Source organism: Nicotiana sylvestris, chromosome 1 (genome assembly GCF_000393655.2).
Source record: "Nicotiana sylvestris chromosome 1, ASM39365v2, whole genome shotgun sequence".
NCBI lineage: Eukaryota > Viridiplantae > Streptophyta > Magnoliopsida > Solanales > Solanaceae > Nicotiana > Nicotiana sylvestris.
This window is the reverse complement of record NC_091057.1, coordinates 158103474-158119317: the sequence shown is the minus strand read 5'-3', so window position 1 is coordinate 158119317 and position 15844 is coordinate 158103474. Positions and strand designations below refer to the sequence as shown.

General features: G+C 35.0%; 1 protein-coding gene across 1 annotated transcript; it reads right to left on the bottom strand.

The window, feature by feature from the left end:
- Positions 1 to 8196: 8196 nt before the first annotated feature.
- LOC104245735 (putative recombination initiation defects 3) lies at positions 8197 to 13514 on the bottom strand. The gene is made up of 11 exons (XM_009801400.2): positions 13284 to 13514; positions 12509 to 12725; positions 11479 to 11623; positions 11212 to 11346; positions 10964 to 11016; positions 10688 to 10882; positions 10525 to 10590; positions 10373 to 10419; positions 9625 to 9769; positions 9280 to 9361; positions 8197 to 8667 (listed from the first exon to the last, which is right to left on the bottom strand). The coding sequence occupies exons 1-11, from the start codon at positions 13346 to 13348 to the stop codon at positions 8561 to 8563; spliced, it is 1257 nt and encodes a 418-aa protein (XP_009799702.1). The 5' UTR covers positions 13349 to 13514; the 3' UTR covers positions 8197 to 8560.
- Positions 13515 to 15844: the final 2330 nt, after the last annotated feature.

Below are 15844 nucleotides of genomic sequence, written 5' to 3'. Positions count from 1 at the left end.
GGCCTAGGGGGCGTGGGGTGATGGGTTAGGCTTATATACGGGGGAGGGAATTGATCCTGGGTCGTTCGATCTTCTGAGATCAATGGCCCAGATCAATTCACTTAAAAGGAACGATGTCGTTTGACTTTGGTTGGGGGTCGGTTCGAACCAGATACAAATGAATCGGGTTGGAAACGGGTTACTGAAAGGGATCTTGGACCGTTGGATTGGGTGTTTGAACGGTTAATATTGATGGGTGACGAAACGATATAGTTTTATCATCATACTACGTCGTTTCGTCCGTCTTTGAGACCAGTTGTTTGGATTGGGATAGGGATGAAGTTTGGGCCTGAATTTCACCTGGCCCAATCCGAATTTCCTTACTACTTTATCCATTTTCCCTTTTTTCTTTAATTACAAAAATTAAACAAAAAATCCTAAATAAATCGTAAAAAATAAAAATAAAATTTCACACATATTATTTAACCTATAATAATTAACACACAAGTTAAACATTAAATAAAATCAACCAATGACAAGAAACACATATTTATATTTTTTGTGATTTTCCTTTAACCAAATTATGGTTAATTAATTTCTAAATGTATTTTTGTATTTTATCCTTTTATATAAACTAATGATTAATTAATTGTAAAAATGCAACATTAATTCCTAAATGCACATGTACCTACATATTTCATTATTTCAATTAATTATAAACATTCATAGCCAAAAACATAAATACTTATCCAAAAAATGTCACGCAAAAAAAATCCTAAAATTATACATCAAGAAAATTTTATTTTATATATTTTTTCTTTTGGAGTAGTTTTCGTGAAGCAAAAATCACGTGCTCACACTCCTACAATGTCTGGGGTTATTTCATTCTTCTCTCCTGGTTCTTCTTCTTTTTCTCCCTAACCTGAATCTGCCCTTCCTCCTTACAACCTTGAATATGATTTTCCTCCTTTAAGGAGATCCTCTAGACCTCATAATCCTCCGGCTTACTTGCAGAATTATATCTGCACAATCCCATCTACTTGCTCCAGATCTGCAAATTCATCTGTTATAGCTACCTCTAAAGAACCTCATGTTTTTGAGCCAAATACCTATTCTCAGGCAGCAGTTGTCCCTGAGTGGCAGGAAGCTATGAGAAAAGAGTTTGAGGCATTGGAGGCAAATGGAACTTGGGATATAGTTGAGTTACCTAAAGGCAATAAACTAATTGGTTGCAAATGGGTATATAAAGCTTATGGGAGTATAGAAAGATATAAAGCTAGACTTGTGGTGAGGGGTGACACACAAGTTGAGGGCATAGATTTTCATGAAACTTTCTCACATGTTGTTAAAATGTCCCCTGTAAAAACATTAGTTGTTGTAGTTGTTAACAAAATTGGCCTTTGTTTCAGCTAGATGTTAATAATGCTTCTCTACATGGGGATTTAGACGAAGAAGTGTTTATGAAAATTCCACCTAGTCTATATGTTTCTTCTTCCACACAAGTTGTTCCATCCCATTCTTCCTCTACTTCTCTGGTTTGTAAACTAAAAAAATCCTTATATGATTTAAGGCAAGCATCAAGGCAATGTTATGCCAAATTATCTCACTCTCTGACTTCTAGAGGGCATGTGCATTCTCTAAATGATTACTCCATGTGTACTAAGGGTTCTGATGATGATTTGGTAATTTTAGTAGTCTATGTTGATGATATTATCATTACTGGGACTGATTTGCGTGAAATTGATGTTGTCAAAGCCTTTCTCCATGATCAATTCAAGATTAAAGACCTAGGCAAACTCAATTATTTCTTTGGTATTGAGGTTTTGTATTCTGAGAATGGTGTGTTACTTCATCAGAAAAAGTTTGTCCATGACTTGCTTTCAGAGTTTCACTCTTCTGATTGTTCTTTTGTGGTGCATCCTCTTGAAATGCTTGAGAAATTGAAGGTAGGTTGTGGTAATCCCTTACCTAACCCAAAGACTTACAAGTGCCTCGTGGGTAAGCTCAATTTCTTAACACATACCAGGTCTGATATTTGTTCTGCAATGCAGCAACCAGTTTATGCAGAAACCTTGCATTCCTCACATGCAAGCTGCCTTACGGGTTACTCTGGTACCTTAAGGGTACTCCTGATTTTGGTATATTCTATAACAGCTCTATTGATCTATCTCTTAGTGTTTATTGTGATAGTGATTGGGGTGCTTTCCCGGATAGTAAGAAATTTGTTGGTAGGTTTTGCATATTGCTGGGTGGCAGTCTTGTGGGTTGGAAATCCAAGAAACAATCTGTGGTGTCGTTGTCCTCTACTAAGGCTGAATATAGGTCCATGAGCAAGGCCACTACTGAGATAACTTGGGTTTGTAGACTTCTTTCTGATCTTGGCATTTTTCTTTCTTCTCTTATTCGTTTGTTTTGTGATAATCAGGCTGCCATTTACATTGCTAAGAATCCTGTCTTCCATGAACGCACCAAGCATATTGAGTTGGACTACCACTTTGTTCGCACCATGCTGAATGAGGGGCTGCTTTAGTTGCTTCACACTTCCAGTGCTACTCAGTTGGTTGACGTGTTCACCAAGCCTTTGGTTGGGGTTATCCATCATCTCCATCTTCGCAAGTTGGGGGTTGTCTCACCCTCCAACTTGCTGGGAGTGTTAAGTTATATAAGGAGAATATTATTTAAATTGGATCTCTTTTATTCTCTTTTACTTCTTTTGTAGTGAGCTCAGAAGCTCACAACTGTATTTATGAACTTGTTTCCGTCATTGGGTCAGTTAGTTTTTGGCCCATATAGTATACGTTAGTAATTGAACATTTCATTAGTTTAGTTTTCCTAAGACAGAAGCTAGAAACTTCTTTTCGCTTTCTGCGCATTTCTCTAACCCTAGATAGTTTCTTGTAGATTTACTTCGAATCCAAACTTTATCATTCCTAGAGAAAAAAAGATGTATTCACTAAATTAATCTTAATTAATTATTACCTTGACACATTGGAATATATATAAATAAGGGCAAATTTGAAAAAATAAAATTAATTCTTTCTTGATTATGTAAATAGATATTTATTTTGAACCAAAATAAAAAGGTAAAATGGTCAATTATTGTGGACCGGGGAGTAGCTTGTTAATCCAAAAATGCCATTATAATTTTCAAGGCATGAACTACTCTAAGACATTCTTTCAGTTGGTTGAGCAATTTCATCTCTAACCAATACTTTATTACAAAAAATGATTAATTTGGTGCAACTTCAATTTACCAAATCCTAATCTAACAAGCCAGTTTCAATTGACTTAATGGTTCGGATCTTTCATATATTCTCTCCTTGCTAATGTTCCACTATCAAATTAAAGATACAAAATATTAGAGACACCATACACAGGTCAATTCAGTGTGAATTGAGACACTTTATCTAAATGTCAAAAATTCAGTATTAAGTTTTTTTGGGATAATATATTGAAATTGGAAGAGTTTGACATTTAGAAACGTGCATATGATTTTTGCGATTATAAGAAGTAATTTTAAATATTTTTTAAGCGTCATTTAGACGATCACAATACAAGCTCGTTAAAATCATGATTCCCGGCTTAAATATTTAGTGTTGTGATTTGCCTAATGGACTAATAAAAACAGATAAAATATTAGTTAATGGTTGATTACGAGCTAAATTGTCCCGAGGCTTACCAGATTAGGAGAATATATATAGTAATACAGAATAAGAGGGGTATATTGTCAAGATCTGCAACCAACTTTTGGTTAGTTTCACGTTTTTTGACCTTATTATGATGCACTCTAATAATTTATGTAACCTAATTATTTATTGTGTGTAATGTTGCATCAGATTCTTCGTTGGGAAGCTGTTCAAATGATGTTATCAAGGATTGGCTTTGTGTTATTTCCCAACCAATTCTTTAATGGTTATCCACGAAAAGAAACCATAGTTTATGTTGAGGGGAACTATCATAAATAACTTGGTGACGTAGCCAAACTAGTGTGGGTGGGTGGGTGGCTAATTCTTCCAAGAGAAATGTTTTGGATTTTTTCATATCTTTAATATTTTGTCGGATATTCTCATTTAGTCGATTTTGTTAAGGTATTGGCCCTATCTGATATCATTGCATTTGGGGCTTTTTGTTGAAATACTTTTGAGGTGGGGTTGGTCCATGACCATGGACAACATAAGTGACTCCAACTATTTGAGATTATGTTTTACTTGTCGTTATATGACAATAGTCCAATTAATGTTTACGATAATTTTATTCTGCTTAAGGACTTGTTTATCAGTGAATAAGTGTGAGATTTAGAACATAAACGGACAGGTTATACATCTAGTGTTAGAGTGGAATTAATAGGCCTTAAAGAATAAGAATAAATGGATATACATAGTTTGCTCGAACTACGTTAGAATTGAGATATAGTTAATTGATTAGTTGGAGGACATGGTCACATTTTATCACACTTAGTTGGGAAAAATGAGATTCCTCCGGGTGGTACGACAGTCAAAATAGATAAATTGAGTATGGATTTTTTTATTACATTAGGGGAGGAGGGAAGAGAAACGGGAAAGGAATGCTAAACGCTGCTGATATGGTTTTAACCCTCCACCTCAATTACTAAAGATTGAAATTTACAAAGTGATCAGTTAGTTCTCAATCCCACGATTTCAAAAGTGTAATCTTGTTCAAAATAGTTTATTAGATATTATGAGTTGGAAGTATAAAGATGCAATGGAATGATGATTTGTTATCTTATAAAATAAATCAACTTTGCCTAACAACTGCCACGCACAAAGTGTGCCCTAATTTTATTTTATTTTGTTTATTTTTTGGTCTTTGATTTTCGTCTCAAAATTATGAAAAGGCCAATCAGAATTAGATCATTGGGGCTATCCAATACAAATTTTCTTAACTGTTCAAGTATTTTTACGTTTTAGAGGGTCTTGATATCCCAAGGAATAACTTATACATTTTTCTAAGCAAAGGAATCCAATGTTAAAGTAGTGATCAAAGTGTGAGTTATTTGATAAATGAAAAAGACACATGACTAAGGAACGTAATTAAACAATAACAAAAAAAACCTAGAGTTTTGTTTCTTTATCCTATATAGGGTTTTTGATGATAATATTGTCAAATCACATTTTTAAAAGACAAAAACTTGGGTGTGCCTAGTAGGACAAGGTGGTTGCGATTCGAGGGAATTAACGTAAACACCAGAATCAAATTCTTCTAATATAATCATTCGTCCCGTAATTTTCATTGATTAATGATTACAGTATCTACTTGGACTTAGAAATATACGAAATATAGCATTATTGAAAAAAGCAAGCATCCATAGAGTCAATAGACAAAATAGTACAACAACAACGACTCAGTGAAATTACACTAGTAGAGTCTGGGGAGGGCAGTGTGTACGCAGACCCTACCCTTACCCCGAGGGATAGAGAGATTGTTTCCGAAAGACCCTTGACTCAAGAAGACGAAAAGAGACAATATATTATTTACAAAACTTAAATTTATCTCATACATGATGTAGTATGAATATTAGGTTTCTTTCATTTTTAATCACATGTTGTGAGTTGTGACTCGAACAATACAGAACATCTTGGTATGGAATGTTTATCTTCCTGCTAGTAAATTCACCGGATACAAATCTGAATTAATAAGATCATGAGGTGAATTCAAATACAAGATCCCTAAAGAAGGGGGGAAAAACCTTAATCTCTAATTAAATGCCCTAATATAGTTAAAGCGAGACATTGCATAACTCATCATTATCAAGATAAGAATAGAACAAACACAGGAACCCTTCACTCTCCAACCCCACGTAATGGGCAGATAAATCACAGAGCCAACAAAGTTATTCTTTTCTTCCACCTTTCTAGACCAAAATGAGTTTTACAATCTAAAAAGGGTAAGGTTAGTGTAATTGTCAAAAAGCTTAGGCGTTTCTTAGAAAAAATGAAGATTAAAACGTGAATAGTTTAGCCAAACTTATCATTTCACCACGCCACAAAAAATTACACACGGGGAGCAAAGCATGTGCATGATGCAGTAGAACAGATCAAAAGCATTCAATTTAGAAAAGTGAAAGGATCAATCTTCTGGACCTAAAAACCTTTTGTAAAGGTGCTTCTTTTCTCTCTTTTCTTTCCTTCACTATTATCTAACTCTGAGAAAAAAATTCATAAGTAATGTAAGATATTTAGAAACATTCCTCTAGGAATCTATAAACTTCAAATTTTAGATCTCTTTATTTATGTACGTCCATCGCATTCCGATACTACCAAAATCCCCCATCTCTTCTACTTTCCCTTCCTCCGCTATTTACGAGCTAACTCCAGCTACTCCAAAATATTATAGTATCAAGTATCAATAAGAGTGTACAAAACATTTACGAGGGATTCCTTTTGGGAAAATGGAAAGTTTGTTCCGTGAATTGTTTCCTTTTCTACTTATTATGTCCTTAAGAAAACATTTGTTTAACCACGATAGTTTCAAGGTCCTCCATCCATCGTAAATTTTTTTTAATTTCAGTGCACGTGCAGAATGTAACCACGAGCCCGTGACAGGATGAATGTCCTCTTTTCCGAAACATTGATGACAAGATATGGCTGAAATACCAAAATTCTTAGCCATTTGTACTTAAAAAGTAGTATAACTTTTTGTTTTATGTGACTGTTCCGTTTAGTAATTTTGGACAATTTTTTTTTTGCTGTTGTTTTAAGAAAATTCTGCTTTGGGTTGAAGATCAAAATGTCTGGTTTTAATGTGTAACAGGTGTAAAACACTAGCAAATCCTAGCCGTTCATCATGTGTCTGCAATCACAAGATGGATAATTAGGATTGACCAATTGGAAAAAAAAACCAATATTTCAACCTACAATGATTCAAGTGGAGACTGGAGAATAATTAGAGAGGGATAAAGGATAAGTTGGCAAGAGTCATGACTCCCCAGTATAACTTGGTGGCTAACGAGGAAAGAATTCGGTAAGATGATTTAAAAGTCAACATTAATGTCTCGTCCAAAAAGGGAAGTAATCTAACTTAAAGTCCCCTGTTATGCCTAAGTCACAAGTCAGATAAAAGGGAGTAGAGAAAGTAAAATAAACTAACTAATAATAACCATATTAAAAGTAACTCCACTATATTATAACACTAATTTTTTTTTTTAGCATAGCTACAATTGTGACGCTTAAAAGCTTCTATTGTTTCAATCAAAAAGTGGTGCCTGAGAAAATTTCAAAGCAGAAAGTGACCTTTTTGAACGTAAGGAGTTCCCCAGCAATATAAGGAAGCATACATAGTATTAGTAGGTGACTGCAGGAAGGGAAATTTCCTTTGACAGCCTGCGAAACTTACTTCGGCCAATTGGAATTTTGGATCATTATTCAAAGGGCTAGGTGCACAAAGCATCTCGTGTTTATGCAAGATCCGGGAAAGGGTCGCACTCCAAGAAGTGTGATGTAGACAACCTACTCTAATGCAAGCATTGGTGACTGCTTCCACGACTCAAACCCGTGACTTATAGGTCATAGACAACTTTAACGTTGCTCCAAGGCCCCTGTTCCTGGATCATATTAAAAAAGGAGAAGAAACCCACCCATCCACGCATCCATCCCTTCTAGAGGATTTGTGCAGAAGAGCGAGCATGCTTCTTAATTCTTTCTTAGAAAAACACACCACGAGTGCAATGCAATGCGGCAAGTAGTTGCCTGCTACTTCTACTAATCTTATTTTTATTTTTAGTTTATTTATTTATTTGGCCAAACTTTTACCTTGTCAATAAGGAAAATAACACCCAAAAATTAACAGGCAAGGAACATAACGGATGATCTATGGAGTTCTTATAAGCAAACTGCACTACGTCCACACGTTATTTATGCTATAAAGATAATTATGTGAATAGATACACCAGGGGAGAATGACTTCTTTAATTAGGCTTCAGGATCTTGACAATAGAGTATTACATGATGTAAACAAGAAAAAGGCTGACCATCCAAGTCCGACAATTAGTAAAAAACCTTCGACCTTCCTTATCCTCCCTGCTTCACATGCTTTCATTCTATGCTGAAAGTGATGATTTGAGTTTTTTCTAAGTTCTCTACCACGGCTGAGATGGATTATTTTTTCCATATTATTTACTGTTAACATGGCAGAATATCACAGGCTGAAAATTTACCAGCATAATATTTACTCCTATTAGCAAATGAAATGTCGTATGCAGAAGATGCAGTGATCTAATTAGCCAACTTTAATTCAAAAATTAAAACATCGTACTCTTTTTGCTGGTAGTTACTTACGTAATCCCGGTGCACTACATATTTTTATGGGTGCTGAGTCTGCTGACATCCCCTTGGAAAATAATACAATCACCTCAAGTCTGTGTATTGCAGCAACAACACAGATTTTGCTTGCTATGTAATGCTCAGTCTGGAATTTCCTAATAATAATAATAATGGAAAATCGAATTGCAAACAACACATCCTATATTTGCTAAGGAAAGATAGAAGTAACAATTATGCATTTTTACTGTTTGTCAAATCATAGGACCTCGATTCAGCAGATTATAAATTGTCACTGTGTACCTTCAATCTATAATGATAGTGTTAAGATGCTTTCTCTTTCGCCTCCTTGCTTTCCTTAATATGCGTGCACTCTCTTCCTTTGCATCCTCTATTGGACAAATTCCTGCGCCTTTAAGAGAGAGACAGTTTAAGCACTCAAATCTATACCAAACGACATTTAAGAAAGACATGAATGATTGTTTGTCTTTCTTTTTTCTTCAAAAACTTCTTGCTGAAGTTATGATGCTCAAAAATTCTTATTTCAGGACAGACTCGAAATGTGATGCTTTCAGAGAAAGAGAGAGATCCCTCGGGACACAAAGCCTGATAACAGGTTCAATTCCCTTCCTTACCCCAACTGACAAAGGGAAGAGAGGATTATCAGTTTCTCTTTGGTTTGAGAAAAACTTAATAGTGTGGCAGTATAATAAAGATGCTTCAAGCTTTTAGACATGTTCTTTCTTGTTACTTTATTTATTTTCTTTCATATTATAATTCTTAGGTATTTGGCTTGATTAAAAGTACCCAAAGGTCATTCTTGTCTGTGGTGAGTCTAGAGATATAGGATATAATTTGACATACATCTAAATTGATCTATCTAAATTCGTTAAGTTCAATTGTACAATACAGTTTTAGGTCAATAAACACGTTGATTAATTACAGGATGCAGAAATCACTCTGCTTATCAAATTGCATTATGGTGAAATCCTCAAATGAATGATGAGGCAAGAAGTGCAATTACCTGATCCGTTTTCTTCAAGCAAGCAGGAAAAGCCTGTGTCAATATCCTCATCAGATTCAATGGTAACTCCAAATTCCCTTTCCTGAAATGGATAGACAGTTGTCAGCTCTGAGAATATAGGTGATACAGTCTCAAGTTTTCAAATATGTGATGTGCTAAACAAAGCATTTTTGTTAACTTCAAAACAAGGCCTCAGAGATGGTGGACTACGACATATCACAAATACAGCATTTCAAAACCTATTACTCCGTATTTCTTTTGGATTGTTTTCATGCCACAATGATAACCACTATTGCTCACAAGTCAACAAGCAATTTGTTTGCGTATGGGCAATCAGATAATTACCTGTCGAAATGCTTTATTCTGTTTGTGACTTCTGCTGGAAATTTTCTGCTTCACACAAGTTTGGTCATGTTTCACTGTTTTCCAGCCTCCTGTTTCAGTCTTCGTCGACATAGTTGTTTTCTGATCTTTGATATTCATTGTTGAACTAGAAGTGAAAAGACATGCTTGGTGACTTGCAATTCCCAGCAATAAGGAATATCGCACAATTTTAGAAAGATAAGCAAAACTTTATAAACAAAATATCTTTAAGATTTCTTTTGAAGCTATAGCAAAGTTCTTAGGAGTTTTCTTCATTCATTTAGTTTATCACGAATGCTAGCTTGGATTAAAGCTTTTGGGGATGAAGGGGAGTGCTTCCCTTTTGATTTCACTTTCTTCTTCGTATAGCTAATGTGAGAAATGGGGATACCTTCTGGTTTTACATGGATTAAAAGACACTATGAGACAAATCTTCACAACTAACTGCCACCTAACTATTTCTTGATGATAGAGAGCGTATCCAGTATCCCAGCCGCAAGTGATCTCAAGTAGTCAAGTGTCAATACACACATCTCAAGAAGCATTGCAAAATGACTACTGCTTATGCATATTGCACATAAATGATGCAAATAGTAAGAGAAGCCATCAAATGATTATGAAAATTGTATACTGGAGAGCTACTGATTAGTTGCTACATAGAGATTTCAAAATTAAGGCTTTGTGATGCCACTGGGAAGAAAGATAAAAGGAAGAAAGTTTGAAAACTTACTTCTTGAGAAACTTCACTTCAGGGAGAGGGAAACAATCATTGATACCCTACAAATGTTCAAATGCACTAAGATTTGTGATAGTTTTTATCATTACTCTAAATACTCATAAAGGTCTTAAGGAATTCGGAGAATAGAATTCTTGAAAATGTACTTTCGGTTGAACGGCCAGAACAGTTTCATGTTTTTGTCCGGGACAATCTGGGCGGAGGGAAGCTGTCTGCAAGCAATAGGAATATAGATGAAGCAGCATAAACCCAACTACAGATGGTAGCCTAAATATGAACTTAAACAGTCAATTTCAATATGCAACATGCCTGAATCTCTTTAGCCAAGTTCTTGCTCAAGTCCGTTTGCAGTTGCAAAATGCACATCTCCAGTTTGTTGGGCATAGCTCTAACCAGTGATGAAAGATCCCGGATGTTCTCTTGATATTTATTCTCCCTCAGCTCTTCAAACATGGATTTGAAGGTCTCTTCCATGCTAGCTTTCAGATCTTCCCTCCCCTTGTTCTGGTTATTGCATGTCACATGGATTAGGAAATATTATACAAATAAATCTGGACTTAAGCAGAACAGCTAAGCTATAGTTACCATTAATTGCAACAGTTCATCATGAGCTGCTAACTTCGGCCGTAAGCTTTCCACTGAAAGAAAATTTAGAAAAACTAATGCGTGAGAATTTGTTGACATCCTGCAGATATATTTGCAAGTAAAAATTTACTAGGGCCAGCAGGCATCTCAAGACAAATTTCCATACTCTTCAAATAATGATATGGGCTCTTTGGAGCTCCTAACTATTCAGCCACATCAGGTAAATTGAAAAGGCAGTGAATACTCACTCTCCATCAATATCTCTTTCGTTCCCCGGTTAACTTGCATAATATCACTCTGAACAGAATCTAAGATCATTCCTAGCCTGCTTAATGAAGTCTCTACAATTCCAATTTTGTGTTCAAGTTCTTCAGTAATCTGGGCTGTTCAGCAAAATTAGAAACATGTTTAGTCCAATGATTCTAGCTGCAAATTAATCCCCAAACTTACATTTTCCTTAGATCTTAAATGGAAGCTGAGAGCATATATTTAGTGGAGGTGGAATTATGACTTACATTTGTTTTCAGGAACTGACCACTTGCGCATATAATTGCCTGAAGGTTTAGATAGCTGCATTTGACTCTCTTCTCGTGTGTAGCTGATTTGAGGCAAACAGTTCATCCTCTTTGCTGAATTTTCTCTTTCTTGAGAACCCAATCTCTGCATTAAAATTATCAATAGTAACACCTTATTGTTCGCTCTGAGATGTAAATTTCCCACAACAGCATTTTGTTTGGTATAAGGTGAGTAAAATTTCCAATGTATAAAGTGGAAAGTTTCGTGAAACTCTGTGTCCTGGGCAGAATTGAAACCAAGAAAGCATATGCTCAACATAAAAGACAAGACTCCATCAGTTAACTAGTTGTATACGAACTCTGATAAGCTCTACAACCACTTCATAGTGCAGTGTGACGATCCCCTGTTTTTTCATGTAGTAATAAGAAACATTCTGCCAGACAAGTCGGTTGACATAATTGATGATCCACTGTCCAATACACTAAGGATGGTAAATGATACCTTTATATGACACTCTTTCAATTTAAGGACGTTCCATAATATTGACATCAGTCATTTGTTATGCAACTTTCAGAGCTGTTCAAATTTACAACTTAACTCTAATGCTTTCTTCACCTATCACTAATATAATAATAAATCAAATAAACATCTTGAATAAAAATGTCAGATAAAGTTAGTATCATGTACTCACACAGCATATAACAAAGTAAATCATAGTCGGAAGGTAAATTCATCTATTTTAAGAATCACAAAGCATAAATGCAAATTACACTCAAAATTAACTTAGGCAACAGTTATCCAGGATAAAATAGATTAAAGTCTTGTGAAGCATCAAACCACATTTTAGACAATCTAAAGCATTCTCTAGAAGTTGCATACAATTTTTAGAAGTTAATCATTATCATTTCCGCAATGAATCAGTTCCTTGGTATGTTACGATTAGTTAGCAGCCGAAGTATACGAAAATGACATCTCATTAACAACTACAATTCGTACAACTGAGAGATAGGAACGAGAGGGAGGAATTACTTGCTCATTAGGGGCAAATTCATCCAGAGAGCTCTGCGATAGCTGAGAGTACATCGGTTGCTGAGATGAAAATCCCTGTGAGAAGGATTGTTGTGATTGCTGCTGTGACCGAATCTGTGAGAAGGATTGTTGTGATTGCTGCTGTGATCGAACTTGTGACGCTTGGCTTTTCCCGAAGACGGAAGACTCTGCTGCACTTGGTACCGCACTTGGCCTCCTTCTCATATCATCAAACAAGGCTCAATATTATGGTGAAATTCTCTCTCTCACTCTCTCCATCTCTAATACTTATACATATATAGGTGTGTGTGTGTGTGTGTAACATAGAAATATCTGTAATGTATGCGGAAAAAACTCTGAAACATGAAGACGTAGGCCAAAACAGAAATCGGCATCGCAATTGGCCTTCTTCTCAATCATCACAACAAATATCTCAATATTATGTTAAATTTTCGACCTCTCTTTATTCGTACAAACATATAATATATATATATATATATATATATATAGCACACAAAAACATCCAGATATCTGTAATGTATTCGAAGAAAAAGCAAACAAAGAGAGGTATCGCGCTCGATTTCTACTCAAATCTTCTCGAAAAAGCTCGATCCATTATATAATACTGTATATTCATGTGTGTGTTTGTGCGTGTCTGTCGCACACAAAACATTCAAATATTTGTAAAGCATTCGAAGAAAAATCAGAAACACAGAGCGTTAGGCAATTTTCCTGCTAAACAATGCAAAGAGATGAAATTGAGATAGAATTTGACCTTGCATGAGGAGGAAGAACAGAGATGGAGCTGAGATCGGAGGCTTTGTTAATCTTCAACTTCATTTTGCCGATACTCACTGGAAAGTTTTGAAATCTTCGAGAATTTATAGCTTCAATTTGGAAATTTATGGAACCTAACTGATGAAAATATCGATCGAATTTGAAAATTAATTTGAATTCTCAGAGCGCTTTGAAGTTACTCTTGTGTGGTTTTGCTCCAGTTGGAGGAAGTGTGATCTGCGTTGATAATCCAGCGGGAAACTGTCAGTTTATATAGGCTAATAGGGCCTATTCTATGACTTCTGCAATCATTTGGGCCCTATAAATGAAGCCCAAATATGTAATTAGGCCCTTTTAGTTTAGACAATTTTTCAGAAATCTTTGTAAAAATAGCACGGTATAGCCAGTTTTCGGACTGGTCATTCAAAAATAGCCAGCGTTTACCAAGTCAATGAAAAATAGCCACTATTTTGCTGCAACAGAGACCGGTCAAGCAAAATATACTAGAGTTCGGTGCACATGTGTATGAACTCCAGCATATTATGCTGGAACGGTATACTTTGCTGGCTCCAGTATATTATATTGGAGACTGGAGCACCGATGCTCCAAACTCCAGTATATTATGCTGGACCGGTATACTTGTTGGAACTCCAGTATATTATGCTGGAGTTCTAGTGTACTTATGATGGAACTCCATCATATTATGCTGGAGTTCTAGCATACTTATCTTGGAACTCCAGTATAATATGCTGGAGTTCAAGTATAGTTATGCTGGAACTCCAGCATAATATACTGATGTATTTTCCGGGTTTTAAACAGTATTTTCGCTCAAATTTATCTTTACATGAAAAATGGCTAAATTTCGATTACTTTTGAAATTGAACTATTTTTGAACGACCAGTTGTAAATCTGGCTATTTTTTAAATTTCACCCGAAACCTTTTCAAGAAAGCGAAAAACAGAAGCTGTTTAAATTTATACATACATGCATATTATATATAATTAATAAACAAAAAAAGAAAGAAATTAATTAACAAAAACGTTTTCCAAAATCAGAGTTCGCGTTCCAAGATCAAGTTGAATGTCATTTAATTTTTCGAAAAAAATATAAACTGAACTAAAATAAGCCATAGACGTTGAAGCTATTGTCCATTATTAGTCACACCCCTATTAAGTAAGTTAAATATACGCGTAGCGCTCTGGCTTCAAAATTTGCGCAAATTCCAAATTTTAGGGTATGGCAGTTGGACATTACTAACTTAACAGTGTAAAATAATTACATGGAGAAAGATTTTTATTTTAATTTTTTGGAATTTTTACCTCCTATAGCAAAGGTTAACACCTTATTTATTTTAAATAAATATCATTTAAAAATATTATATTCTATAGATACCTTTTAATGTTTATAGCAAAATATCTAATTTTGCTCCTAACCCAAAGCAACTAAATACGCTATTTAGTTACAATATTTTCTTTCTCTCTCTACTTTGATACATGTCATTCTCTTCCCACATTCTTCTCACCCACATCACCTATGTTTTCTCCGATCCCAGCACAGCACAGAACAAACAATTCTCTTTCCCTACACAGAACAACACATCATAAAAAAACTACACAAAAAAGCGAACCTACACAGCTTTACTCAATCACACAGAACAAAATCATGCAGGAAGCCATAAACGATAATTATATGTGCCCTAGCTTTAGTAGCTTCGGATACTTGGTTGAAATTGCCGCTAAAATCTCCGATGAATTTCAAGAGGCAGTTTGCTTCGACGGAGATAACGGCGAGGAATTAGATTTTGAATTCTCAACTATGGAACTCATCTACGGCGGTCAAACTGAATTTCAGTCAATTTCCCCTGTTTTCAACCGCGATCTATTATTAAACGTTAATTCCATGGATTCATATGGAGTTAGGGTTTGTTCTTGAACAAAGACAACGGAGTTTGGGCTGAGCAACTTGATTTTTTGTTCATATATTTCAATGTATTTTCAACGTACCACGCTGTATTTTCATGTATTTCATTGTATTCATTTTCTTTTTATATGCCATGAATATATTCATATATATTTTTTTAATTAATATAATTTATATATTCAGATGCATGTATTATATAATTTTTTGGAAGATTGCTATATTTTTGGGGTATTTTTCGGTTGAGAATCTTTTTTATAACTGGAAATACAAAATTTATGTGTTATAATTGAGTTTATTGAGTTATATTAGGTGTCTATTATGTTAATTGATTCACTTTCCGTTTAAAAACAGTGTAATCCCCTGTTTCACGCCGTGAATACAGTCGAATACAATAATTTGTCTAGCTATAATCCCATGTTTCACGCCATGAATACAGTCGAATACACTCGAATACAACAACAGTTTAGCTGGACTTCCCTGATTCACGCCTATTTTTGCTACTATATTCATGAATACAGTAACTTAAATACATCTAATACATCTTATAACAACAGAAAACGTATCTACAATCCGTAATATAGCAAATGATATCTATAAATAACTAATTACTACTAAAAGATAGTGCTTTATAAAAATTTA